At 31.1% G+C, this 27,814-nt stretch overlaps 2 protein-coding genes across 2 annotated transcripts in view; both read right to left on the bottom strand.

The window, feature by feature from the left end:
- Positions 1-1,349: 1,349 nt before the first annotated feature.
- Positions 1,350-17,521, bottom strand: LOC139486718 (allene oxide synthase-lipoxygenase protein-like). Its single transcript, XM_071271641.1, has 16 exons — positions 17,476-17,521; positions 14,478-14,935; positions 12,411-12,455; positions 11,289-11,417; positions 10,507-10,604; positions 9,880-10,015; positions 9,067-9,162; positions 8,482-8,578; positions 7,547-7,664; positions 6,833-6,925; positions 6,055-6,115; positions 5,421-5,529; positions 4,480-4,571; positions 3,575-3,748; positions 2,417-2,580; positions 1,350-1,725 (listed from the first exon to the last, which is right to left on the bottom strand). The coding sequence occupies exons 1-16, from the start codon at positions 17,495-17,497 to the stop codon at positions 1,611-1,613; spliced, it is 2,007 nt and encodes a 668-aa protein (XP_071127742.1). The 5' UTR covers positions 17,498-17,521; the 3' UTR covers positions 1,350-1,610.
- A 7,794-nt stretch (positions 17,522-25,315) lies between these two features.
- LOC139486719 (allene oxide synthase-lipoxygenase protein-like) overlaps positions 25,316-27,814 on the bottom strand; it is a 30,303-nt gene continuing 27,804 nt past the window's right edge. Inside the window, exon 17 of the mRNA XM_071271643.1 lies at positions 25,316-25,796. Coding sequence (XP_071127744.1) covers positions 25,682-25,796 — 115 coding nt within the window. The 3' untranslated portion in view covers positions 25,316-25,681. The remainder of the gene's footprint in view (positions 25,797-27,814) is intronic.

Raw genomic sequence — 27,814 nt, forward strand, 5'->3', positions numbered from 1 at the left:
ATTTCAAATCGTTTTTGAAAGAAAAAAGCTGTCATTGTTAAATGTATATCAAATCTACAGATATTTGTTTCACGCCATATTTTCAATGGCTTATATCTCGTAAACAACCATTAGTTCTATCTGCCTTTTAAAATTTATTTATTCATATACTATCAATTGAAATCAGTCATTTAAAGGGGCTTGTTATTTTGACATCCTTATTCTTTCAAAGTGATATTTTTTTCATTATTTTTAAACTAAAGCATTCATTTATCTCTATAATTCTCTCAAATTTAATAGAATACTAATTCCATATAATTAAATTATGTAAATATTCAAGAAAACTACATTTCTTCGATGCTTTTTTTGAAATATAAGATATCTCTATTGAGTAATTTAATAATTTAATTACTTATTTGAATAAGGCCCAAGACTGTTAAAGGTATTTCCCTTTTGTAGTCAAGCAAAAACTTAAAAGCTTAACAACTTAACAAATGTATAATCACCTGCTCTTCAAATACAAGAATAATGTGTTTAATAATGGAAGTCCTTTACAGCTTAATTTTGTTAACCAATTCATAAAAAATCATCTTCAGTGATTTCTATAATGACTTCAACAGAAGATACTTTAAGTTAGAATTACGAATTGCTTGACAGATACGATATGTCTGTGTTTTAAACCACTGGAGACATGGTTTGGACGTCTCATATCTTCAAAAACCGTATGACTGGGTGTCGGTTTGCATGTCGAGTAAAGCATGCCATATAGGGATAGTTTAGCTAGCGATAAAACAAGACTTTATCCACCATTTTCTACATAAAATAGCAATCAACTAAGTAAGGAATATCACAGTTGTTATTCATTCGTTTTCTTTTTTTTTAGCTTCTGATTTTTCATTTGATTATTGACTTTCCGTTTAGAATTTTCCTCAGAGTTCGCGGTATTTTTTTTAGATTTTACCGTTTACCCGAATGAAACAGCTGTCCTTGCTGTATTTGAATTCATTAGATATTTTTCAGACTTGGTTTATTTTGATTTATACTAACGTTTATGTAAGAGATAGCTCATTCATTCCATGCAATGTCCTCAGTTTAATATGGATAGGCATTTAATTTGTCAATATAATAAACCTGACCTTCAGCGACGTATAAAATGCTAATGCCTATCCATGTTAAAAGGCACATCATATTAGAATATAAGATTTTAACATTGGTTTACTACTATTACCTCCAATATCAACCTTAAACTCCTTCTAATTTAGTAATTGTAATAACAAAACAAGAAAAACAACAAATAACACAATCCATACAAAAACAGTTTTTCTCAGTTTTATCAAGCTTACAAAATATATACAAATTGATGAAAACATGATCAATATCGAATTAAAGAATAAAGAAATCATTCAATTGAGTACCATAGACCCAAATATCTCACTCCAGGAACTCAAATGCATGCTTCCATCGTGATGAATAAACTAACAAATATATAATCAGTTATAATATTATAAAATTTCTTTTAAATAAAAAATCCTTTCGCAAGTTTAAAGACAAGCAACATATTTAAAAAGCATTTAACTTTGCTAGAACCTGTTTTAAGATGAAACAGCAATGTCTACAAATAATGAACAGTACTAAATGCTAATAGAATTCGGTATTGATTTCGGAAGAAGCCAGTCATACGGATAATCCCTTTTTTTGTTTCGTAAATCAATTGTTGTGCCAACTTCTCGTAAGGTCTGTCGAAATCTACAACGATAAATTTGCCTTAATAAAAATGCCGAAATAATTATCATTTAAAACCTTTAAAATCACAATAGAATAATGACATAAACACATAAACACATTAGAAAATGAAAAACGGGTCTTTTTTGCACTATCAAAGGTACAAGTCGTATAGTTTAATACGCCAGATGCCGGTTTGGTCTACATATACTCATCGATGACGCTCATATCACTATAATTAGAATGCTAAACAAGTAGAACATTAGTAATGTTCAGTATTGAACGGTAACCCTTGTGCTGAATTTAATAATCTACTGTAAGATATCATGAAATGTTGGTTTCACTCCCCAAGACAACAAAGTGACTGTGTCAATGCTCCTCTCCTGTCATCGGTCGCGTCGACGCTAAATTGAATGTTTTGACAGTCTGTCACTATCTACATCGTTATTTATCTTTGTGTAAATGTAAGTTATTTACCAGTATTCAATTGTACTAGAACGGATGTGCAGATCATATTTTGTTGGATATTGTATGAAGATAAACGTTGCGTAGGAAATTAGTTAAAACGGTATTTACTATCATCATTAGGCATATTAAGCAATTAGAACCGGGAAAAACAAAACTTCGTATGAATATCACTTTCATTGACTTGACGTAATTGATTTTCCGTTTGGTTCTTGATGGGGAAAAAAAGTAAATTAATGATAACACTAACTCTTCCACCACTTCTATTGCTCGTGGATCCACAATAAACTGTTTCTCAAAATCACCAAGACTTTCTGTTGCTTTTTCACTTAGAACTTTTGTAATCGACATAATCGTTAGAAGTATTTTTCTGTTTGGGATAGTCTTCAATATGGTTTCTATATTGACTGGACTCTGCAAAAAAAAAACATGAGGCGAGGAAATATTTATTTTGGGAATGCCATTGTAAAGTTGCAAAAACATTTTAAAATACAAGACGAAACAAAATGGCGATGGACATCAAGTACGCATTCGAAAATTTTAAGTCAGGGAAAAACTGTCAACATTTGTTATCTGCCTGTCTCAAATCACAGCCAGTATTACATTGATTGGCGTGGGGACATGTCTTTCATGTTATTTTCGTTAATAGTTTTGTTATTCATAAGATTGCTAAATTGAGGGCATGTCCTCTTTTTTGCCGACTCAACGCTATGATTTGGTTTCACATTTGAAGGTAATACGGTTTCCTATAATTGCTTCCATTCACTTCATTTGATTTTAAATTTGGATGATAGATGTCTCATTAGCAATCATAGTTGATCTTCCTATTTTTTTATAACGACATGGTTAAAACATGAAAAATCTGAGGGACTAACAAAAAATCCAAAAATATCGTGAAATAAAAACTCAAAACTTAACGCTTTGAGTTCCTTTAAACCAATGGATAAACAGTTTCAGTTGTACATGCGGAATCCGTCGTGTTGTTCATCTAATCCAAAGTATCAAAAACTAAGTGTACATTCTAAATGTGAATATGTGTCTTTAAAAGTAAATTTCAAATCATTGATATTTACATAATTGCATTTAACCATAGACAAATTAACAATTAAAAAGTGGTTTCGCTTAATACTTTAGATGTGACTTACAACAAAACATATCTTCAATTAAACATTATTTAAAGGGATATCCTTTCAAAGAATGCTTGCTAGAACTTAAAGTTAGCTCACAGATAATGATGTGTTACTTATGATTCAGGTTCACATTTTTTGAATACAGTAATACAATATTGTTAAATGAAACAGATAATTTTAAATTTACAAAATTATAAAGAACACACATTTATTTACTTATTATTTCTTAAAGAATTTAACTAGACTTTACTACCTCAATTAGTATAAAAAGTACATACTTTGTCTTTAGGGGGAACTCCAAATAGAAAGTACGGGTAATTAAACGGAGCCGCATATTCATCATATTGTTGAAAATTTGCTGCAGCGTGACCAACACTACACGTGTAAATGATGGCTGTCAATGTTAAAACAAGTTGTTTGGTTGTCTGAAATTTACCATTACCTGGGACTCCCTAAAACATAACAATGATATACATATCATGCGATTGATTGGAACCTGAAGTGATATTATGTAAACATTTAATACATGAAAAAAATATTAAATGAGCAATGCGAAAAAGTAGAAAAGGGAAGAATAACTTTTGAAATTAGACATGACCTCATTCGTTAGCCAGTATGTTTACCATCCGCAGATTCGTATATTTTCCCTTTGATCTTACTGCCTAATATTTTCGAGTATCAACGTACTGGCTGTATCACTAAAAATATTAGGCAATACATTGTGTGACGTCATAATTACCGATAAACAGAATAATAGGTAGTTTCGTTTTTGATACTGACTATAGCATATGGAATATCTCAACTCGCCCTTACGGGTATGTAAGAATTGTCAATTCGAATACAGCTATTAAAAAAAAACAGGAAATCTAATCTACTTTTTACTATAATGAAAATGTGCGTATGTGTACATGTTACAGTGGATTTGTAGAATTTTGGATTACCAAAATTATCGTTTTTATCCGTTCACTTAAAATACTCAATTCTTCAAGATTCCTATATACGCAACAAGTCCGTCTTGGTGTTGTTTGTCATGATTCAAAAAGTAGAATATATATTTCACTACTAACAAAAAATTTTGCTTTTCATTGTCTGAAATAGAAGTATTATAAACGTGGAAACTTGAATAATGAATTAATAGAATATTATGGTAAATATTCATATTATCTATTTGTTATTTACAAACCAGAATTCCAACTCCACCATCATCTCTTGACTTAATAAGTTCTTCTCCCCAACTCTGTAGTTCATAATCTGCAGTCAATGAACTTTCTGTGGCTGTTCAGAAAATGTATTAAATAACGTCGGAGGATTTTGTATTGTTTAATGAGAGAGTACATGTATGTCAAGCTTTTGAACTTTATAATCTTGAAACAAATTTACCATTTGATGCCCAAAAAAATGAAACCAATGGATACATCATTCAACCTCATATAATTATTTTTTTTATTATAAGTTTTTTTACATCGTTATTAGTATAGGTTGGTTTTTATTTCCCTATATATTTAAAGTTGAATATTCGAAAGCCGATCTTTAAAGAATGATTGACATGTTAACAACAAATGGTTGAGCTTATTGAGTTTTACAAATCTTTCAGACAATGATCAATAGTCTGCAGTTTACATAATTCAAATTACACGTTTGTGATTAGTTCTACAATGTTCAAAGCTCAAGAAAAAAAATATGATACTAATTTTCTCAATTTTCTGTTGTGACATTGCTTTAAAGTATACTTACATGTCGACCTCACCACACAAATAAAGACCTCTGAACGTATTTTTGGAAGGGAAGATAAAGTTTACCTAGGTGTCGTGTGAAAATCATCAAAACAGACAAAAATCAACATTCATGAGAGAAGATATATCGTATCACACTTGATGCAGACATGGAATCTATAGCTGATAAATGTTACGTAACATAACAGCTAATTAGTTGGGTCAAACTTAATTAATTTTTATTAATTTTCTAATTTAATTCTCTAATTTTTTAAGAGACAGATCATCAGTGTATTCAGCTGTAATCAACAAAACACCAGACATGGACAATAACATTAAAAGACACATCTACTGACGAGACTCTCCACTTGGGATGTGAATACTTGTTAAGAAAATAATAAAATGAACTTACAATAGTAGAGCATAACATATTTCTCTACATAGGTTTTGATAGCGTCATACAACAACAGAGCATCATCTCTCATATGATAGGCTCCGTTCAGTATAGACTGGTCAAATACCTGTAAAATATACTATGAATGAATTGCATGGTTCTATGTTGAAGCATAAAATAAGCTTCATTCATTATTTGCTAAATTATAACATGTCATGTGGAACATGAAATCTGTCACTATTCCATACTATTCATATGGTTATTCCACAATAAGTACCAATTTTAAAGGACATTTTATGGTTTGTCCATACGACTACGACGGACGACGGAAGACGAACATCAAAGTATGGGAAATGGTCACTGTCTTTTGGGCAGATGAGCCTAATATTGAGATATGTAATTTATGCCAAAAAGACAACGTACAACACCTACGTATGCTGATTAAATGAAAAATGTCTTCTGTTTTATATTTGCGACAAGTATTCTATTATTCTCCATATTACTTTATTTGCTATCTGAACATAGGCTTCAAGCGTCGAAATTAACGTTGATCTAAAACAAATTCCAACGATTGTATTGTGTTGTTAGTCAATAAATCATAATTTGAAATCTTAGCTGAAAATAAGTCAATAGAAAAAAATCATCAACATACCCCTCGGCTCCTCAAATCCTCAGGAAGGGTTCCATGTAAATCTAATTTCCATGATGACATACTAAAATATTTAAATATATCTTTGGGTTTCAAAAATATATCAGAAATAGTAGTAATATGTTTTGCCAATAAGACAATAAAAAATCTAAATTTATAAATCTAGCTTGACATTTGTTGATATTTGTAAAAAATGTAGATGGAGCTAGAGATAAATTTCATAATCTTAAAAAAAATAAGGGAATGTGGAAAAGGTTTCTAGCCATAAACCTTTTAATTTCAAATGAAGCGTTTTTCGGCAGCTATAAGTCTTCAACAATTAGACAAAAAGAAGAATTTGGAACAATTGGTACCATTTGTCTGCCATTGTTGGATCCAACATGAAAAAATCTGATTCAAACAATTAACCTCCTGATTAATGACAAATAAATTAATAAAAATAAAATTGAACGGACAGCAACCACCAACAAGAACTGCACAAAATGCTCCTGACTTGGCATAGGTACAAATAAATGGGGCAAGTAAAAACCAATTAATGTAAGCTCTCAACGTTGCCCTTACTGGTGACAGTGACTCATCTGCAGAACATGAAAATGATATGCAGATTTATGTTACAAATAATCTAACTCATCAATTCGGCACGAACAAAATAAAATAAACAACTGACATTAAGAAAAAGACATTTAGCTCTGATCTAAGTGTACTCACGCTGACTAAAAGATAATGCAAAGCCTGCTAAAACAACAACTTTTAAAAAAATCTTAATATCTAATAATCTCACCTCTTCCTCATTATATGAAAATGGCCTTTGATTCCTGCATTTGTATTATTGTCTATGACACCTTCAGGTTCTATCAGTTGTACAAGCGCAAGACTGAAACAAAGTGAAATGCGAATTAAATCTCTTGCTAAGGAATATTTATAACTGTCTTATACTTACAGAGTTAAATATATTATTTCATGTCCACACAATTACACAACCAGGAAATAGTCACCCTTTAAGATATCCTAAAACATCCATTATAACAATTCTTTTTGACATCAAGATTAATGAAAAATTCGAAAAAAAAAATAGCTTCCGAGAAAAAAATTCAAAACGGAAAAACCCTTCTCAAAAGGTGAAATCAAAGGTGAATACTCCGAACGAATGAAAAACAATTGTCATATTCTTGACTTGGTACATGAAATTTTTTATAAAGATAACGTTTAATTAAACCTTGGATTATAAATATCAAAACGTTTCACCGGACATTGATTTGTTGTATATCAAAAGTAAAATGATTGTTTTATACTTTTCGCTTGCTTTTTTCATCTAGACAGCAAACACCAGAGACAAATAGTTGGAAAACACACTACATTTTGTATATAGTCAAATTTTAAAGCCAAATGTTCTAAAACCGTGTTCAAATCAGACTTAAGCTTTTTATAAGGACTCTTGAACACAGTTACTAATTTCCGAGAATTTTTTATGGTCAGTCTATTTATTAAAGTGTACCTATTGATAGCCATAAGATACAAGAAATGTGGATTCAGTAATTTCAAAATTGGATGTTGCAGCGCAAGGTTTCTCTTTGTTACAACACTTATTCCTTCCATCATCAAATGTGTGTTATCTACAACAATATAAACGAAATAATTATTCGTAAATAGCAACTATAATGATTAAGAAATTTCACACGAATATAAAGTAAAAAGAATCATTTGTTAATTTAAATTTAACATACGCTAAATGTTTCTACCTCAGGCATAGATTACCTTAGCTGTATTTGGTAAAACTTTTGGACATTTTGGTCCTCAATGCTCTTCAACTTCGTACTTTATTTTGCCTTTTTAACTTTTTTGGATTCGAGCGTGACTGGTGGGTCTTTTGTAGACGTAGTCTGGCGTATATACAAAATTAAGTCCTGGTATCTATGATGAGTTTATTTATAACTATGAAATAAAAGTCAACGTGGTTTTAGTTCATTTACATTTTAACGCAAAGACAAACGGTATTACTAAAAGGTATTCCCACAATCTTTTCAATTACTAATATACTTGTGCAGATGAGAAATGTTACATAGAGTTGGAAAAAATCAACGGGCCATTCAAATCTGAAATCGCAATTGCAACTAAAAACGACAGAAAAACTCATAACACTAAATAGAGAGTTTTAGCAACACAAACCTTAATTAAAAAACCGGGTCAAACTCTATATATATGTAAATCTGTATTAATAATTGTTTTTAAACAACTTCCAATTAGAATGCATCTAACTCCATGTTTCTGTTTACAAAAGGGATTTTATAAAAAAAAAATTAAGAGAAAAACATATTTAAAACATGTTTGTGCTTCTACCCAAGAAATTGAATTATTTTCATAGTATGACGTAGCTAGTTCAATAAATTGTAGAAATTTATGTGTGTTTTTTTAATGTTTTTCTATTCATACTTAGATGAGTTAGAGCTTGGTTATATGTAGAATCAGCCAGGCTGTACCACATTTTAGCCAACATCCAAGTGTACACTGGGTCTGACGGTAAAAACACCTGTTCAAATAGTCCGATAAAATAGTATATGAATAATATTTGAAAGTTGAAAAGTATTGTGGGTTTTTTCTTTTCACGATTTTCAATTTTACACGGAGAAGGTTTATTTTAGAGAAATGAATTCGACAACTCTTGAGAATTGGATACTGATTGATAAAGTTAATATCAAGCGGGCACAAATACTCCTTCGATATAAAAGCTATAAGTATAGCACATATATATGTGTTACTAATAGGTACAATACAGTTGTAAAATAATTCTAAAAATAAAAACTAAGGTTCCAAATCCTTCAATCACAGTAGATCTTAGATGAAGTTAGTCATTAGTTGTATGTTAATTTTAGTAGAAAATCGTTCATACTGTTTTGAGAAATAAAGACATTCTTATCCTTCAATTTTGAATGACTGAGCATTCCATATGTACAATATCTATACTTATTATTACATTTTATATGAGCATTAAGACACCTGCTCTTGTTAACCACTTACCGGATTATTTGGTCCTTTCTGTTGAAAAAGCTGTATGGCTATTGGCATTAGACGTTTAGAATTGTTGAAGTAAAACAGGGCTAAGGGACAAGTCATCTGCAAGCATTAAAAACATTAATTCAGTTTTTCATTCTTTCTGTTTGGGGTTTTATGTTACTTACACTGCAGTGTTACACAGCTTAGAGTGACTGCACGTGTCCTTAACTAGCAATACTGTGTGACATGCGTTCGCCTACAAAAGACCCTTTAATGATGCTCAAATATGAAAATATATATAGTGTGTATTGTGGTGTTATGGTGTATATCCAAACTAACAACGAAATAAACAATACACGTGTAAATGGTAATAAATAATTCCATACTAGGGTATGAAGATGTTATGAAAATCTATGTTTAATGGTAATAGCAAAAGACAGATATTTTTCTAATTTGTATATAATAATTTTAAACGTTTTATAAAAAAAATGAAAAAAAACATCAATGTCTTAAATAACCCAATGACAAATACTCAGATCTATTAAATTAATCAAGTTTGTAAAGATTTATAATAACATTAAATTACTTTATGCTAATTTGCAATTATGAACCTGTAAAAGGTAGACAATTAACGCACTGGAAACATAGCAGAAAGGAATGTCACATTTGCAAGCAATTAATAATTCAAACGAATCAGTTTTCAGAAATTATTACAACTTTCTGTGAAGATTTAACTGAATACCATTATCCCGATATCGTCGGGTATAAACACAATAGTATGGTCTTGAGTAGACATAATACGCGTTCAATTATGTAAAATTTATTTAATTTACTTACTACAAGGTCATCACGCTTAGTTGGACAGTCTTCTAATATCGCTAGGTCTACAATAAACAATTTCTTTCCGTCCATTGCTTGTGACATTGTCTTGCCTTCTAGGAATGGCTTGATCATATCTTCAGTTACTCCAAAGCTACGATGAAAATAATATAAAATACAACAATTAAACAAAAGACAAAACACAATCTATTCACTTTAGCTTAAGACTTTTATATTATGGATGTTAACTGCACTTAGCAATAAGTTTTTCAATCAAACCGACAATTTGAATTCATCAACTCATATTTTGAAACTCAGTTCGTTAAAATAATTTTGTGAAGTCTTTTTCACACATTAGCACGTTTAACTATTACTAAAACAAACATATTGACAGCACAATATGGTATGCAATTGAAAAGTACATTAAACTTTAGTATTGACTGTGAATATCCTTTAATATTGCCCCACGTTTTTATGTGATTTTGAATATACAGAAAAAAAATCACAGTCATTCTCTTTATTTTAATTCTAAATTGTTTGATGACGGCAGGGACGTATGACAGAATAATGTTTATGGGCTGATAGACAAAACACTTTCAGCAAACCAGAAGATGTGGTACGTCCATAACTTATAAATCCACTTACTTTTGGGGAATTGCAGTACAACGTTCTATCAATAACGAATTTAAGCCGGTTAGTCTTTGTCTTCCAAAATGAGTATCGTCATTGAAGTATTTTGAACTCTGTTTACAAAAGTGATAAAAATTACTAGATAAATAGTCTAAAACTTTGTGTTGGCGTCTTATTTTAAATCTGCTATCCACAACCACAACAACAAATATTGGTTGATATCTTTCTTTTATTCATTTGTATAAACACATAACAAGATTATGCATATGCATATTTGATTTTTTTTTGTCAACAGTGTTACATGTACAAAATATATATGTTTCTATGATACGTTAATTAGTTAATTTCCACAGTGCTGGCTGCTGGATATGGAATATTGTCACAATAACATATTCTGTCTGATTGTGTTTCTCACTCAATTTTGTCAATTAAACAGAACAACAAACCTCTGTTGAAGATACAATTAGGAAAATGTTGGTTTTTACCTGTTGCATAAAAAATTATTGTTGTTATTTTTTTTTCTTAAAGCATATCTTCTCGTTAACGCTTTATAAATACCACGATTAAAATCTTGTACTCCAGATGAATGCGTTTTGATCAATGCCGTAATTTGCTTATATAAGCTAAGCAAGCAAAAATCTATCTTTTTTCAGCAAATTAAACGAATGTATTTCTGAGACAAGTACAACAAATGTTGTTAGTGATGTTTGATAGAAACTTCGTATTGTGTATAGATTTTTTGTAAATTTCCATAAAGTCACGTTTTGGAAGACGCTATATTCTGTTAGTTGTTTTACCTGTGGAACTCCAAAAGCTTTAGTGTATACAGTCTTGATGTCGTCAACATTCTCCCATTCGGTTCCGCCAGTCATTAGCAGCTTGAAACTTTCTCCTTTTAATAGTATGCTTTCTAACGCAAATTTCAACTGTATTTTAGAAGAAAATCCATGTATCATTTTTTTTGGCAACAAATATTTCTGTGCGTATGTCATTCGTTTTAAAACTCAATTATTCTACTTTAACGCTTTCTTACCAGTTAAAACGTTAGATTGCTCGATATCTATCTGAATTAAATTAATATCCTATCTTCTCATTATCTAACATATTTCAAAAATCGAAGGTTTAGTTCTATCTCTAGAAATATAAATACTTAATTCCGCTTTACAAAAGTACCTTACATGATGTCTCTAAAATAATGTTCTATTCAAAAGATTGTCTGCCACATCTTTGAGCCTGGAGTTCCGTCTGAATTAAAGTTATAGTTAAAATTATAGAGGTAATTTAACACTGATATGGTCATATGATGATGTAGTGTGGTTTAAAGAAGTTTTTGATTTCCCTTCTCATTCCAGATGGTACATGTATATAGAGTAAAATGACATTCCATTTCTTATTAAAAAAATACCAAAGTTACCATGATAACCATAAAGGGACATGTGTTTTGTTATACAATGTTTATATTTCTGTTACAATGTAATTGCAGAGAAAAAACAAATAAATGACGTATCACTCTTTCTGGGCATACAAACATTGACCATTCTGTTCAGGGATTGAATTTTCGACTCTATCTTGACACCATTTGCGAGTATGGTCTTGAGAGAAACGATGATAGTCCGTCTGATAGGAGCGATCAATTATGGCTGACCCATGTTTAAGAGAACAATATTTCTTGCACGTACACGACACCCTAGTATATTTTAAAAAAGAGCAGACTAATGCCGTTACAAGGCAGCATTCACACCACAAAAGTGGAAAGGGATTTATATAAGTTGCATTACTCGTTTTTCCAATCCACTTTAAACAAATATGTGTAATCTTAAACATCAATATCGACTGGACATGCATATCAAAGTAAAGCGTTAAAATGTCGACATCAGTATGCTAACGTCGACTTTAAACACATGAAAAGTAACACTTACTTTATAATGGTTTGAAAATTTTTCATCTTCTGGTAAATTTTTAACCTGAAAAAGTTAACATGTCACTCTATATACTTTGTTTTATGAAGATTCAGATTACAAAGATTCCAAAATGCAAGTTTTTTGAAGAACTGCATCTGCTATAAATGTCGCATTATAAAATTGAAGCCAAAAATAAAAAACAATATTGAATATTAACTTTGGTTAATACCTCTAGTAAACAAATTGTAATCTTGTTTGCACCTGTCCTGATGTTCGGTGGTTTACATTTATTGATGTGGTTCATAAGTGTTTTTGGTTTTTCTTTTAGTTCATTGGAAGATTTGGTTTACAGATACACAAACAACTTTCACACATCATTAAAAGTATATATACTTGGTACTGAATAGACACAGACAACGTTCTCACTTGATAATGAAATTCCCTTATTAGTGCACACAATTCCTTCAATCCTAACGTGTATTGCATCATACAAGCAAAACAAACATGAATACTACACAAAGTGACAGGCTTAACAACCCTTTACCTGAACGTTATTAATAAAAAGAAAGACCCCAGAATGTGTATACTTGCAAAGTATGGTATATCGATCAACAAGGAAAATTGTTTCTCAAGTTCAAGTTCACACACGACACATAAGGTTTCAAGTACCCAAATTATCAATACAACAGAATAACGGGTAAATAAAAAAGAAAACATTTCGATCTTGAATAATAGCAGAATTACTGCCTTGACCTTCAAAGAATTATACATTTTATAGTTCTATAGAGTTTATCTCACAAATTCACTACAGTAGTAAGAAGGGAAGACTGCGCAATAACTGTTTACTATGAATAACATCTTCAATTCGCATGATAACATAACAACTATCAAAATTCGAAGAAACCAGTATTTTTGTTTAGGTCGTAAGAGTGCTTGTGAAATTTCCGTCCAGCAAAGGCAATAAATATTCTGTGCATACACTTATTTGTATTCAAAAATTAGTACAATTAGTCCTGTGATTTAATGGCATTTGTTAACGTTTCTATTATAAAAGAAAGTTCATGCAAAAAGGACAGGCATTGTGTTTGTTAACCATATTAATATAATTTTGCGAAAAAATCTGTCGCTGTGTCGGATGTATAAAATCCGGTCTGTTAATTGATCTGTTGAAAGTTATGAATGGCAATAAAAGTATTATTTGATTGCTGTACAGGGTGTTATGGGAACAAATAGATAGGCTCAAGACGAGTGGCTTAACTATACAGAAACAACACCTGATCAATGAAAAATAAATTTAGACAATGGAAATTGGAAATTGATAAAAATGGTTTCAAAAAGTGTAATATAAAATTATCATTAATTTCTTTCAAGAAAAGTCGCATATATCATGAGGATTATGTTTCATTGTCATGAATGGCACTAATATGTCATCTACATAAGTAACCAGTATATAAATCATAAATATAAAGGTAGCAAAACTAATGTCGTGGCTAAATAACTGACACAATTTACATTGTCCAGACCATTAACAGACTTTATTCCCATAATATTTACTAAAATGTGGTATTTCTCACGTTATATTACAATTATAAAATATTTCCTAATGTCAATTTCTTTTTTTAAACCAAAGTACTATTATGTCTCCTTTGAATGATATCTAAAAAAGTTTTTTTCGTCTTAAATTTGCCCACAAAATTGCTATGCGTATAAGCATAAATACCGCATACTTGCGCGACGCCTTTTAGTTTTAATGAAAACTGAGCAGATTATGAACTTTTTTTACAGTTGGAAAATGTTCTATAATAATTTTGGCAGATATTCCTCTTTTTTTATTTGGTTCTTATAATAGACCAAAAATCTGAATATTTAACAGAGCTTTACATTAAATTGTGCGTTTTACTTTTAACAAACGTATAACCGACCAGATTAACAGACCAACCACCCATATAGCCGCATACTTAGAAAGATTACTCGACCAACCTCTCTGTTAACCGAGTGACGGTGGTGCATTCATGACAAAATATCAGTCAATAAAACTACAAACAAAAAGCAAATGACGCAAAATTTGTTAAATTAAAACCTTACTTGAGCAGGTAGTCCAGGTATCTTTACCTCTAGTTGATATTCTGTCTTTATAGTCTGGAGCTCCAATTTTCTTGTTTCTAAGAATGGATCTTCTTGGGGTAAACATGTGTGATGCTTTATAAAGTAATGACACTTTGCTTTGATCCATTGCATTGCTGGGAATATGTTTGTGATGTTATTTTTCTTATTTGTGATCTCTATCCATTCTAAATACCAGTGACTAAAAAAACAACAATTGTCTCGCCGCAGCTCAACCGTGTGGACATCAGACATGTTAATCTCGGAAACGGAAAAGTTATCAACCTTACCTCTTTCAAAATCATGTTTAAAAAAGTTATCAAGTCTAAACTCGTTAGTCTGGATACCTTTTCCGTGAAGTATTATAAAGACATGTACATGTTCCCCAGCTCCCTTTTGGTCTCCAGTCTTAACCGAAATATTGTATGATGCTTTTGATCCTGTTAATGTAAAACAACTTATATTTTATTAGCATGAGGAAAGCATATGTTGTGCTTTATCTTTAATATAGGATTTGAAAAAGTCATTCTGATTTTTTTGCGCTGAATTTCTATCTTATCGCACGTCTTTCATGAGTTTATTTGTTATAATTTTATTCTGGTCCTTTAGCCATATAGAAAAAAGGATAAAATGGTGTGTGAAAATTTTTTTTTCATCCTGGTTTTGTTATTATTGCTATGCCTTTGAAGGCGAAGTTGAAACTCCCTTTGGAAATTTGAACAAAGGCACATCAGCCATTTTAGATGGGTGTTTTTTTTTTACCACGTATCAAATGATGATCTCTCCATATTCTGTGAAGATATGTATTTAATGTTTTCAAGATTTATGTTACACGTTTTATTTACTTTGTATCGTTAGTTTGTTGTCTACTTCGATTGATATTCTCAATATCTCCTTTCTTATATTCATTGCACATATAACAAATTTTAAAATCATTTAAGTGTTTTAGTTTCTCATAGTCTTAGGAAATCTTGTTGTCCTTCAAGGTTCATATAGAAACGTCAATTTATTGCATAACAATTGAAAAGATCAAAGCATTTTAAGAAGTGAAACGTTTCTTTACATTGTCAATGATGTCAAATAATAAGTGATTAAAACATTATATATATGTAGGACTCAAATCTATGGTGGGTTACATATCTAAGGCAGATTCATAATCTATGGCAAATGTGACGTCATGCCATCCCAAATGTATGGTAAATTATTTCCAATCCTAATCTATGACTAGTTTTGTTATTTCCAAATCTATGGAGGATTTTTTTTTTGTTTCCAAATCTATGGCAAATATTGTGCAAATGGAAAACAATACAGTACATGTACGACCATTGACTTGTCTTAAACTAGTGGACTTCTGGTTTCTTGTTTTAATTGAGAAATAATTCATGGGTACCGAGTGGTAAATTATCGGCATGAAGGGACAACACCGTGGTAAAATCACGAAATATTCAAGCCCCCATGAATTATTTAACAAAGCGCTCTAGGTGGAAACAAATATTTGCCGTTCCTATACATAAACGCACTATCAAATAGGAGTAAAAGGACGGGGCAAACTGAATTAGTGACATGCTTGAACTATTTATCACAGGGTTTACGCAAAAAGATTTAAAATTGATAAGTTAAACCATAAATTAGTGATCTCAATACAATGATTAACCCTATTTAGCAATTTTTCATTATAAAAGTTTCTTTCGAATAAAAGGTCACATCTTCCTTTAAACCATCCGCAAATTGTTGTCTAGGGAAATACCTTCATTTTGAAAAATCTATAGGTTCCGCCATCGCAATCGGCTGCGACGATGTAATATAATATGGCGTTATTCAATTGTGACATTATGAAAAAGGTCTGCCGTAGATGTGGAGACAACAAAAATCTGCCATAGATTTGATTTGTTTGACGTTTGATAACTATTGTAACGTCACATTTGCCATAGATTAGGAATCTGCCATAGATTTGGAACCCGCCATTGATTTGAGTCTTACATGTATATCATATATTATGTTTTTATCACTATGCTACAATTGTCCTAATAAGTTCATCCGACGTGCGACGATGTGACAATCAAATGAATAACTGGGTGTTATCTGCGATCGTATGAATTTGAAACCCTACAAAATCATAAACTAACAAAATATGACACTTTTCCCTGTTTTGTTTACAAGAGATGATTCGTTTTTCTTAAGTCCGAAACATATGGCTACAAGATTTTGAATAAATTTAAGAAGTAGGATTTAGGGACCGGAGGTTGAATTTCATTTTATTGAACTACGCCTACTGGTAATGCTAATGAGTTTTACAAATATCGCTATTAACGTTGTCCTTTCTCTGTTCAAAATAATAAATACACAACTGATTTATGTAATTAAGGTAGATTCATGGTATACCGCCATCTTGGATTGTACAATCACAGTACGAAATCGGTCTAGTTATTTGCCCAAATCTGCTTTGAAAACAGATTTGCAATTTAATGGTTAGACTGTTTATTTATCTAAAGAAAACTTGGTTATTTATTGTATTATTTAAAATATTTAAACAAATATCATAGTTTTTTGTTTTAAGAATCAATTTTTTATCAAATGAACAATTTAATGGGGAGATAACTCTTTTAGTAAAAAAATTATACTGGACTTATAGGGAAATTGTTTTATTTTTACTTGTAGCAAGAAAACCAGTTCGGTGACACCTTTTTTTATTTTTATTTTCTTAAAAACATATATTAAAACCTATCTTCTCACAATTTATTTCAAAATTCTATCTCATACAATTTTTGTATGCACACAAATGTGTTTTTTCATGAACAATCTAACCAAATTAAGGCAATTTCCAACGACTTATAGCTAGAAAAATAGCACGGTGATCCATACTTTTTATTATATTTTGGAAAAAAGCATAGTAAAATCTTCATTTTGGCCAATTATAAGAAAATTCTGTCTCAAAAAGTCTTTACTTATGATCTACCTTAAAAGAATAAGATTACTTTACCTTTGCTGCCTCCACTCCCCATGACTATTAGATATTTTTTATCCAACTGAAGAAAAAAAATAATGATGCATTTTATTACATACACAAGAAAATGCTGGTAGGCATGTACTTGAGGTTTTTTTCTGCTTTAAATATTGCAATACTTATTTTAGGACCGAACTGATTTATATGTTAAGACGGTCCATTAAACTTTATTGAGATAACTCTGTATATCCGCTGGACATCTCACATCTTTTTTTTAAAGGAATCAGTTATCAAAATTAGTGATTGCCAAACTACAATATATCCAAGCAAGTTCTTCTGATAAAATCTGTGTTTTTAATTTTTTAAAGTTATATTTTTGTAACAGTGTCAAAGTAAATATTATTTCAAAATGTATAGATTATTATACGAGCGAAATTAATTAAGTCAACGGTTTGGTACCACTTTAACGTAATCTGTAAATATTTTTAAATTATTGACAATTGTATTAAATTATATATATTTTTTTGCGTAATTTTACGAAACGATTCGATCCTTACTCAAATGCTTTTGGCACCAAAACTGTTATATGTGAATTGTATTTCATTTCTTCAGTAGAACGCGTTACACTAAAACAATTTTGATGCAGTGAAATTTTTGAATTAGAACCAATGTTTCTTAAAAATCCAATATTACAACAGTACCTTTACTGTATGAATTCTATTTGATTCATTTTTTGACAGACGATGTCCAATACAGGCAATTACATAGTTTATTTAAACAAGCAACACATTTTAGAGGGGATTCTGGTCGTGGCAATGTATACAAACTGTTTAAAACTATCAAACATTCTATGATTTTTTCAACACCTTGAGCAAGTAAGTACCAAAAGAAATGAACAAATGAACTAATGAAGTCAGAAAAAAACAAAACGGTACCTTCATAACAATTTGATGAGCACGTTTAATATATTCTTCTTTTACTTTGGTTAGATATAATTCGATATAATTGTTATATGTAGAATACCTTTGTATTGTCTCTAATTCTTGAATTTATTTGGTTCATGCTTAGAAGCAGGTAGAATGCGAGGAAATGCTTAGTTTTACATTCTACTGCAAGTTTTAAACTTTTCCAGATACAACTATTCTGTTAAGACAGCTTAATATGATTCAAAGCGAATGACGTAAAAATCTAATATTAATTAACGTTATACATAAAACGCATTGCCAAATAACTAAACATACCGGAATGAAAGTATGTTACAGAAATATTCAGTCAATGTAAGTCAACTGCTCGAATAACACAGTTCAGATATACATTGTAAATCGATGCGTTGATAGTAGTACATTTAAAACGCACTCAACACAATCATTATATGTTAGAACCAACACTTAAATATATTTACAAAAACAAAAGTATCAAACATACATACAATGATAAAAACAACTTACCTGTAGGGTCCTTTCCTGAAATGAAAGATTTTTTTAGTTTTACATTTTATACAGAGAGTTAGCCACATGACTAGGTTAAATACTCTTAGAGAAACAACCATTCGGCTTACGGGATAGCAGCATGTTCAGTCATGTTTAAATACTTCAGCTGAATATTTGCACAATAAATGATTTAATTTTTTTTTTAATTCATTTTACTTGGAAATTTAATTCAAACGAATATGACGACAGTTTTTCAAAGTCATAAATCCGAAGTACTCCTATCGTTTTATTACTACATCTATGTATTTTCCCCAGGTATTTATAGGTTCAAGCTAAAGCAAACATTAGAAACACTCATCATTTTACCTACACATATGAGAGACTATCTTGTATCTATTGTAATCCAAACATATTTTTTACGATTTGTTAAGACAATAAAAATCAAGAAACAATTCTAGTTGATTCTCGGTAATTATAGGATAAAGTCTTCATACTTTTTGTACGTTGTGCCGATGAGGTCCGAGTACACAGTTATCGTCCTTTGATTTTCGTTGTCTACGAATAAAGTCCTTAGTGTGGACAGTGTGTTACTTGCCAATTTTTGTTATACCCCTTTCAAATTTATTTCTCCATGTTTTATGCCTCATATAGCAAGTTGGGGGGTGAAATGACACTGTAAAAAAATTTGGGTCATAAATATTAATGTAAAGTAGTGATTAGGTCCTGCTGAAAAGGGTAAAAAATTAGCACTTCGGAAGCTGTCAAAAGATTTCAAGACCCCCTTAACATACAATTGTCCATATTTTGAGTTAGAGCTGATGAAGTTTTCTATAGTTTTGATATAATTTGTCCCAAAAGTAGTGCAACACACTGTAAAAATATTACTGAGAAATCGCAGGTGGGATTTTTTTAATTTCCATTTATCGTCTAAAAGAAATGCACTACGAAATAACTGTGTACTCGGACCATGAGTCATTACCATTAATATATGTTTACTGTTTTATGTTATGCTGACCGTAACATCATCTCAAGGGATATTAAGCGCTTGAAACTTCTTTAATTTACTAATTATTTATGTGTCTCCTTTCACTTGTGAACACATTTTTTTCTAGAAAGACAAATCTAAATTGCTCTCAAAAGATAAAATGAAGTCATTCAGTCATTTTTTGTCGTTCAGTTAATTTTCTTAATAAGCCATGACCTCTGCAATAAATTCAGTTGCATTCAAATATTTCGGTTAAAATTAGTTAAAATAAGTGCAATTAATATTAACATTGTTCAGTAGTTGTTTGTATTTAAACTTAAAATCAATTCAATTCTGAATTGTTTGAAAAGGTACTGAAAAGCAATCAATTTTCAATATCACAAACGGGTTAACACTTTTACAAAGTTCTATCATCGGTACAAGGACATTATTCCTAAATATGAACCAACGTGCATACATCTTCAACGTTAAGGTATTTCACATTCTGTTTTTCAATAAAATATTGTTATTCCCGATAAAAGAAAACATTGCCTTTGCAATCACTGATTCACAAGTGATATAATAACGATACTGATGTCAAGTCATCAAACATTGTAATTTTTAATTAATAAAGATTCTTTTACATGGTATTTTTATTCAAAATAAACACACTAACCCAGACGTTGGCATAATGCTGGTTATTATATTTTCGTATAATTGAAATGGCATGATACTAGATTCCCCTAACGGTCGGATTTTTGATTAATTATCATATGATCAAGGAATAATCTCTCGGTCATTTAAACTGAGGCATGTCTGTTGATACTATTAGTAATTGTTAATTTATGTTGATTATTGTCTTTTTTTATCAACTGTTATTTGATACTTTGCAACAATCAGTCTCTTTTTTTTTAAACATCGTTTTACTTTACTTATATATTCTGTATATTTGTTTATTCCTCATTGGCTAGAGGAATAAGGAAAAGTTTGAGATCTTACAAAACATCTCCCACCTCGCCGTTTTTTGTGTCTGTTCCAAATCAGAAATCTTTAGCTTTATTTAGTCTTGTCGTGTTGTTTTTAGCATTTGTACATTTGTATATTTTTAAAGTAAAGTTTGAATAGAGACATATCTTCAAGACAACTTAAAAAGCTAGATTTAGTTTAATTCACTTTTAAATCAACTTACTTTTTGCAGTCAATATTACACTTTTACAATAGCAAAGCAAGGCATAGGATTTCGTGGAACCCTTAAAACGTTTTTTATTCATAGTTATTCACTTTTAAATGTCATATAAAAGTCATTCTTACTTAATTTACTACATACTTTTAATTAAACTTATACGCACTCAGATATCAGTATGTTTAACAACGAATGATCATGTATAAATCAAATACTAAATAGTTTACAAATTATTGATTTATGAGAAGCTAAGTGTGTGTTTTACCCCTATCAGTAAGTAATGCGTTCAATACGATAAAAAAAAAGTCTTTCATACACAAAAAGAATTGTGCTTTCAAGGAAAAACACTTAACATTTCTGTTTTTGTTATGTCATGATAAAATAAGTCTCGTGCATCTAGCACTGCGGTTGTGTAGAACTTGTATTTGATATACTTCATTTCACTAACTACAAGTATTTTGACAGTTTCACAATAACCCCTCCGGTTAACAAACAAAAAAAGTAAAATCACAATGCTGAACACCAAGGAAAATTCAAAAAGGAAAGTCCCTAATCAAATGACGTAATCAAAAGCGTAAACGTAATCTTGTATCTTTTACCTCTCTTTGTCTATGTGAAGGTATTCAGTTGTTATCCATTCGTTTGATGTATTTTAACATTTGATTTTGCCATTGGATTAGGAAAGTCCGTTTGAACATTCCTCAGAGTTGGACTTTTTGTGATTTTACTTTTAAAATTTTAAGGATAAAACGTGCTTTCATAAATTGTTTTCGATTATAAGACTGATGAAAATGCTGGTAAACAGTGTACACAATTAATCTTGTTGTTACGTTTAGACATTTGCTTATGATTTTCAGGTCCATGCTTTGAGTCACTCCTAGAGTTCAAATGAAAATATGTATCCTGTTTTTATATTACATTTTGAAAATGGAGTCTGTATGTATAAGGGGCAAACCTTACTAACTACATAGGTACGACAGTGTACGCAAACATTGTGCGACTTTTATTGCCACATTCATAATACACGACGATGGTGAAATATAAACTCTATATCAACACCATATTGAATTAATTTAACTTCAAAGCACTAGACACCGCATGGAAACGACATAGACAATCAGTTGAACGATATGAACATTTTCGTAAAACTTGCAATATATCTTGTAATAAATTATGTAAACAAGCACCTTTTGATCTAAGTGATATGATAAAAACAATAATGAATATTTTACATGTTGTTCGTCCTCGCATACAGTATACACTGAATAATATTTTATATTTATTTAAAAACAATTTTAGATATCAATTGTATTATACAAGCAAGGTCGAATACTCATTAGTTAAATACAAATCTTTACGATTGACATAAATCGGTCTATTCTTTCTCAATTCACCAAAAACAAACCAGGTACGAGGCCTCTTTTCCAGTAGCAGTGTTGTATTTGATATACATTTTATTGAGATATTTGAGATACATAAACCTGCTACAATAATGCTTTATTTTTCAAGTTAGCAGACGATATTTATGAACATGAAATTAGCAAATGAAAAAGGTAAACCAAAGGTGAATGGAAAGTAGATGTTGATAACTTTCTCTAAGGTAAATTAACTGTTTCCCAATAATTGAAATGTTGTATGGGAACACTCAGTGACAAATGAAAGAAATTGCCAAGTTTTCGTGGGTTTTTTCCCTATGTTTAAGCAAATTATCGTGTGTGTACAAGGTTCCAGTGTTTGTTTAATGTCTATTTCAATTACAAGCTTAAGCCAGCGTTACCTCGTTGTAAATTATATATGAATGTCTCCAAAACATTATGTTTGACTATAATCAGTACCCTTTCTAGCAAATTTACCTGACGATATCGGGATATGGGTATTTAGTCGGATCTTAACACGTACTTGTGATTTGTTTAAAACCGGTTTTAACGAAGAAATGTCGAAATGTTCAGAACTAAATTAAATCTGTATTTGGGTAAGCTGGTGCCAGCAAGGTTTTTTATTGCGTCTTACACTTTCAGAAGCGAATAATCTTTAGCTACTTTATTTAAATATTGTGTAAAAACGTTAATTATGAGCTATGAAAGTCAAGTGGCTCAAGCATTAAACTGAGGAAGTTTTAAAAAAATGCAAAGAAATATTTTAACTGAGGGTTAGATTTCATTAGTTTTTACTATCTATAGATTAACAACTTTTGGTTATATTTATAATTTAGAATCATCATTGAAGGTGGAGCGCGATTGCACGGTTAATTAATTATATTGATGTGCCATTTGTATGCAAGAGTGACATTCCGTTGTATTATGTGCAAATTCGAAAATGTTATGCGAGTATTGTCTCCCTTTAACAGGTTCATTATTTTATAATTAAGTTTAGGTTTCTGATATAAATTTGAATGGTTACAAAATGTATCAATTCAATATATTTCAGTTTTTGTTATTGGTGTATCAAAAACATTGATGTACGGATATAATTTCATAAATTTGAAACGGTTAAAATGATTACATAACAATATAAAGAACCGTTCATCATTTTTGGAAATGACTATGATTGAAATTCGTATTATTTATCTTCCCTTCATGATAGAATGATTGGGAAATGAACCAGCGTTATCTAAAGGTAATCACAGAGAGGGACAAAAAAGCAATTTCTGATTGTAGTTTATATAACGTTAAAACAACATTCCACTATAAACAAATGTTACTTTATAAAAATAAAAGGACCTTGTTAGCTAAATCGACAAATTTTATTAGATATTATGATTTTTTATTACAATAGATTAATATGCTACCCTTTCATTTGATAAGTAATCATTGTAGTAACCATGTTAAGTGTATGAAAGACAGTTATAAAGCAACTAGTGTTGATAGAAAATGCCATATGGAATTTGTACTTTACCAGAAATAAATTAAAAAAAATTAAGAGTTAAGCCCCAGTCCCACTAGACCACGATCGCACCACGCTCAGCGCGATCTAAAATAAATTCAGATCGTGGTGAGGTCGCGGTGTAAGCGGCATGAAAATGTAAATTTTCGTTTCTTTTACGATGCTACTACGTCCCCATTACGCTTCTACAACGATCCCGCTACGATTATACCACGTTCTTACCGCGCTTATTCTACGACCTCACTACGCTTATCAAGATCTTTATACGCTCGTCACGTTCTTACTGCGACCATACCACGAGTTATCAGATTGCAACACGTTCTTACCACGCTTCTCCTGCGATTATAGCACGTTCTCACCACGATTATACTACGTTCATAACGCGATCTTACTACGTCCTTTTTATGTAAAAATGACAATGAGAATGATGGTCGTAGTATGAACGTAGTCAGGTCGTAAGAAGAGCGCGATGAGGACGACAAGGGCGTGCTAGAATCGTACCATGGTCTTGAAGAGCGTGATGTAAACGTGGTATAGTCGTAGTGGAAGCGTAGTTGGGTCGCGGTGAGAACGTGATGGTCGTAGCGAGGTTGTAATAACGGTCGCTGTGAGATCGTAGTGCAGTATCTCCGAATAGAATCACGCTTTCGCTACGATCTCACTACGATGGTACAGCGACCTTTGCGATCTTACTGCGACCTTAGTGCGCTCTCACTACGCTTCTACTACGACTTGATTTCGCCACGACCGTACCACGATTGTTTTGAACATGTTAAATGTTGGCCACGGTCATCACGATCTTGAAGACCTCACCACGACCGTAATACGACCTTACTGCGATCTACACGATAGTACTACGATCATCAAAATTTGCATTTTTTTCACAGATCGTAGTGCGATCGTGGCCTAGTGGGACTGGGGTATTAAATACCTTTCGAAGTCACAGAGATAAACAAACTGAGTACAACATTGATTTAACTTAAAAGTCAATAATCTTGAAATATGTTCAATTAAGTTAACCATTAATCTAACATCACGAACTTGAACACATACACGTCTCTGTTTCAACACAGTATCGACATGTGTTGGCGGTCGTAGATAATAGAGCAGTCGTCTGCTTGTGTCTCCTTCCTCGAATGTGACAATTTGACTAAGTGTGGATATGAATAGCGGGTGTTTCGTGTACATCAGGAAAAGCTTCTCTAGCAATACGGTTGTATTCACTTCTTTTTGGAGTTAATGTGATTCACAAAAAATTTTTCTACCTTCATTTGTACAACAACCTTTGCCTTTAATTCATAACAAAACACAACCACCGACGTGGTCATCAGCTCGTTACGGGACCGGCTGAAATCCATAAAAACTCGGCCAGCTTACTATTGCAAACAATAAATACACAGGCAAACAACTTACAACTAATTTCAAAATTTTATTGTGACAGTAATACAGGACGGATTTTTTTTAGATTTAACATAAACATAAACTGTACAATTCAATCAAAAGTATTTTAAAAAAACGAAAATATCTTGTAGTTGAGCACAATAAATCGTAATTATAACACACGAGTAAAGCTAGAGTAACTTAGAAGTTTAATTCTTTGATGATGATCCAAATACGCAAGATGTCCTAGCATTTCATGTTTAAAACAAAATTATATTTTGAAAACTACTTCAAACAAAAAAGTAGTTTCAAATACATGTAATAAATTTGAATTATTCAAGATTTATTAACTATAGGGTGAAGAAATAATATTGTGTGCAAATTCAGTTAATAAATAAGTGATTAAATGCTTATGGCATTAGGTATTGACTTTGGAAGAAGCCAATCATATGGATATTTCCTCTTTTTGTTTCTTGACTCTATTGTTTTTCCAACTTCTCGTAATGACTGTCGAAACCTACAATGACAATGATAAATACTGAAATGAATACGCCCACTAAAATTCAACTTTGAAAAAAATAACAGGTTTTAAAGTACATGTATACTCTTGGTCTTATGTTTTTTTTTTCTTACAACTGTTTAGAAATTCATCAATTTAGATCTGACGTTGATGATATTTTTGTTTAATGATATAACCTTTGATTTGCGTCAATTCGTGACTGAGTCTCCCTTGTTACATAATTAGATCAAATTATTACAGCTTTTACATTAATGCTAGCAAGACAATTCTTTGTTTCGCTTGCTTGCTTTGTGTGTATCAATGTTTGCTCAAGCATGGCAATTAAGATAGGCGGGGCTTCAGCTTGTATACATCATACTTAAATTTTATTGGACGTTACGTTTGAGGTTAAGAACACTTAATTTTAAAACATCACATTACAAATATTCTCACATGTTTCCTCACCTGTAAAAATACAATAATTGGTCAATGAAAGAAAAATATAAACTTTTTCTTGTATGAGGATGAAAAACTGGCCTTCCACAGTTTTGCGCCGAGTACAAAAAAAGTTTATATTTTTATGACATTGACCTAATATTGTTTTTTTATAACATATCAATCTATTAGTTCGGTTGTATCCGTGTCTGCCCTTTCATTATGTAACTCAAGAAAAATTCCAATAAATGGGTAACAATTTTATTGAAAAGAGAAAATCAAGTGCACCTTTTTTATGTAAAGGTGTGTTTTAGATGAATATTTTGTCTTGAAAACGTACAAAGGAAGAGTATTTGATACATCATCTCGCTTCAGATTCTATCATTTTTATATAGCAAAGCTACAGGTTGACTTTATAACATAAAAAAAATCACAGTACTAAAAGATGAAATATAGGGGTCAAGTGAAATACCTATCCAATGAATCACAAAATCAGAGTAGGTGTGTTCGAATAGCTATTTTACTAAAAGTACTTGACGACAGTCTTTAAGTTGGATGATGAAAATGCATATCTCCGAAGAAAAAAAATCGGCTTCCATTTCTACGATTGTGAAAATGAACTGCCGTAAAGGGGAGATAAGTTTGACGAAGTAGAATCCTGTCTGTATTGTATATTTATTGGTAAAGAAACATGTGAGAATATATGTCATGTGATGTTTTAAAATTAACCTCAAACATAACGTCCAATAAAATTTAAGTATGATGTATACAAGCTGAAACCCCGCCTATCTTAATTGCCATGCTCGAGCAAACATTGATACAAGCAAAGCAAGCAAGCCAAACATAGATTTGTCTTGCTAGCATTAATGTAAAAGCTGTAATATTTGTATTCTATCTGTTATATTTTCACCTAGCCTTCTTTAAGCAAGTTGATGCTAGAACAGGGAACTATATGAGACTCACAACTATGATATTTTTCTGTTCTAAAGTGCTTATTGTTTAATAAAAGTTAACGAGTCCACAGCAGACTTTGTTTTAGAATGATACCTAAGCATCACTGGGGGTAACAAACTAGAGGCTCTTAAGAGCCTGTGTCGCTCACCTTGGTCTATGTGCATATTAAACAAAGGAAACAGATAGATTCATGATAAAATTGTATTTTGGTGATGGTGATGTGTTTGTAGATCTTACTTTTCTGAACATTCGTGGTACTTACAATTAATTAATGAAAATTGTTAAAAATTGACTATCAAGGGATCAACTGACCATTTTTGCCATGTTGACTTATTTGTACATCTTACTTGGCTGAACATTATTGCTGTTTACAGTTTATCTCAGATTTATGTCAGATTTGCTCTAAATGCTTTAGTGTTAAAGTTAAAAGCCAAAATCTACATTTTACCCCTATGTTCTATTTTTTAGCCATGGCGGCCATCTTGGTTAGTTGGCTGAGTCACAGCACACATTTTTTAAACTAAATACCCCAATGATGAGTGTGGCCAAGTAGTTTAAAAGGAGAAGATTTTTGTAAAGGATTACATAAATTTATGAAAAATTGGTAAAAAATGACTATAAAGGGCAATAACTCCTTCAGGGGTCAA

The sequence above is a fragment of the Mytilus edulis genome, chromosome 8 (genome assembly GCF_963676685.1).
Source record: "Mytilus edulis chromosome 8, xbMytEdul2.2, whole genome shotgun sequence".
Classification (NCBI taxonomy): Eukaryota; Metazoa; Mollusca; class Bivalvia; order Mytilida; family Mytilidae; genus Mytilus; species Mytilus edulis.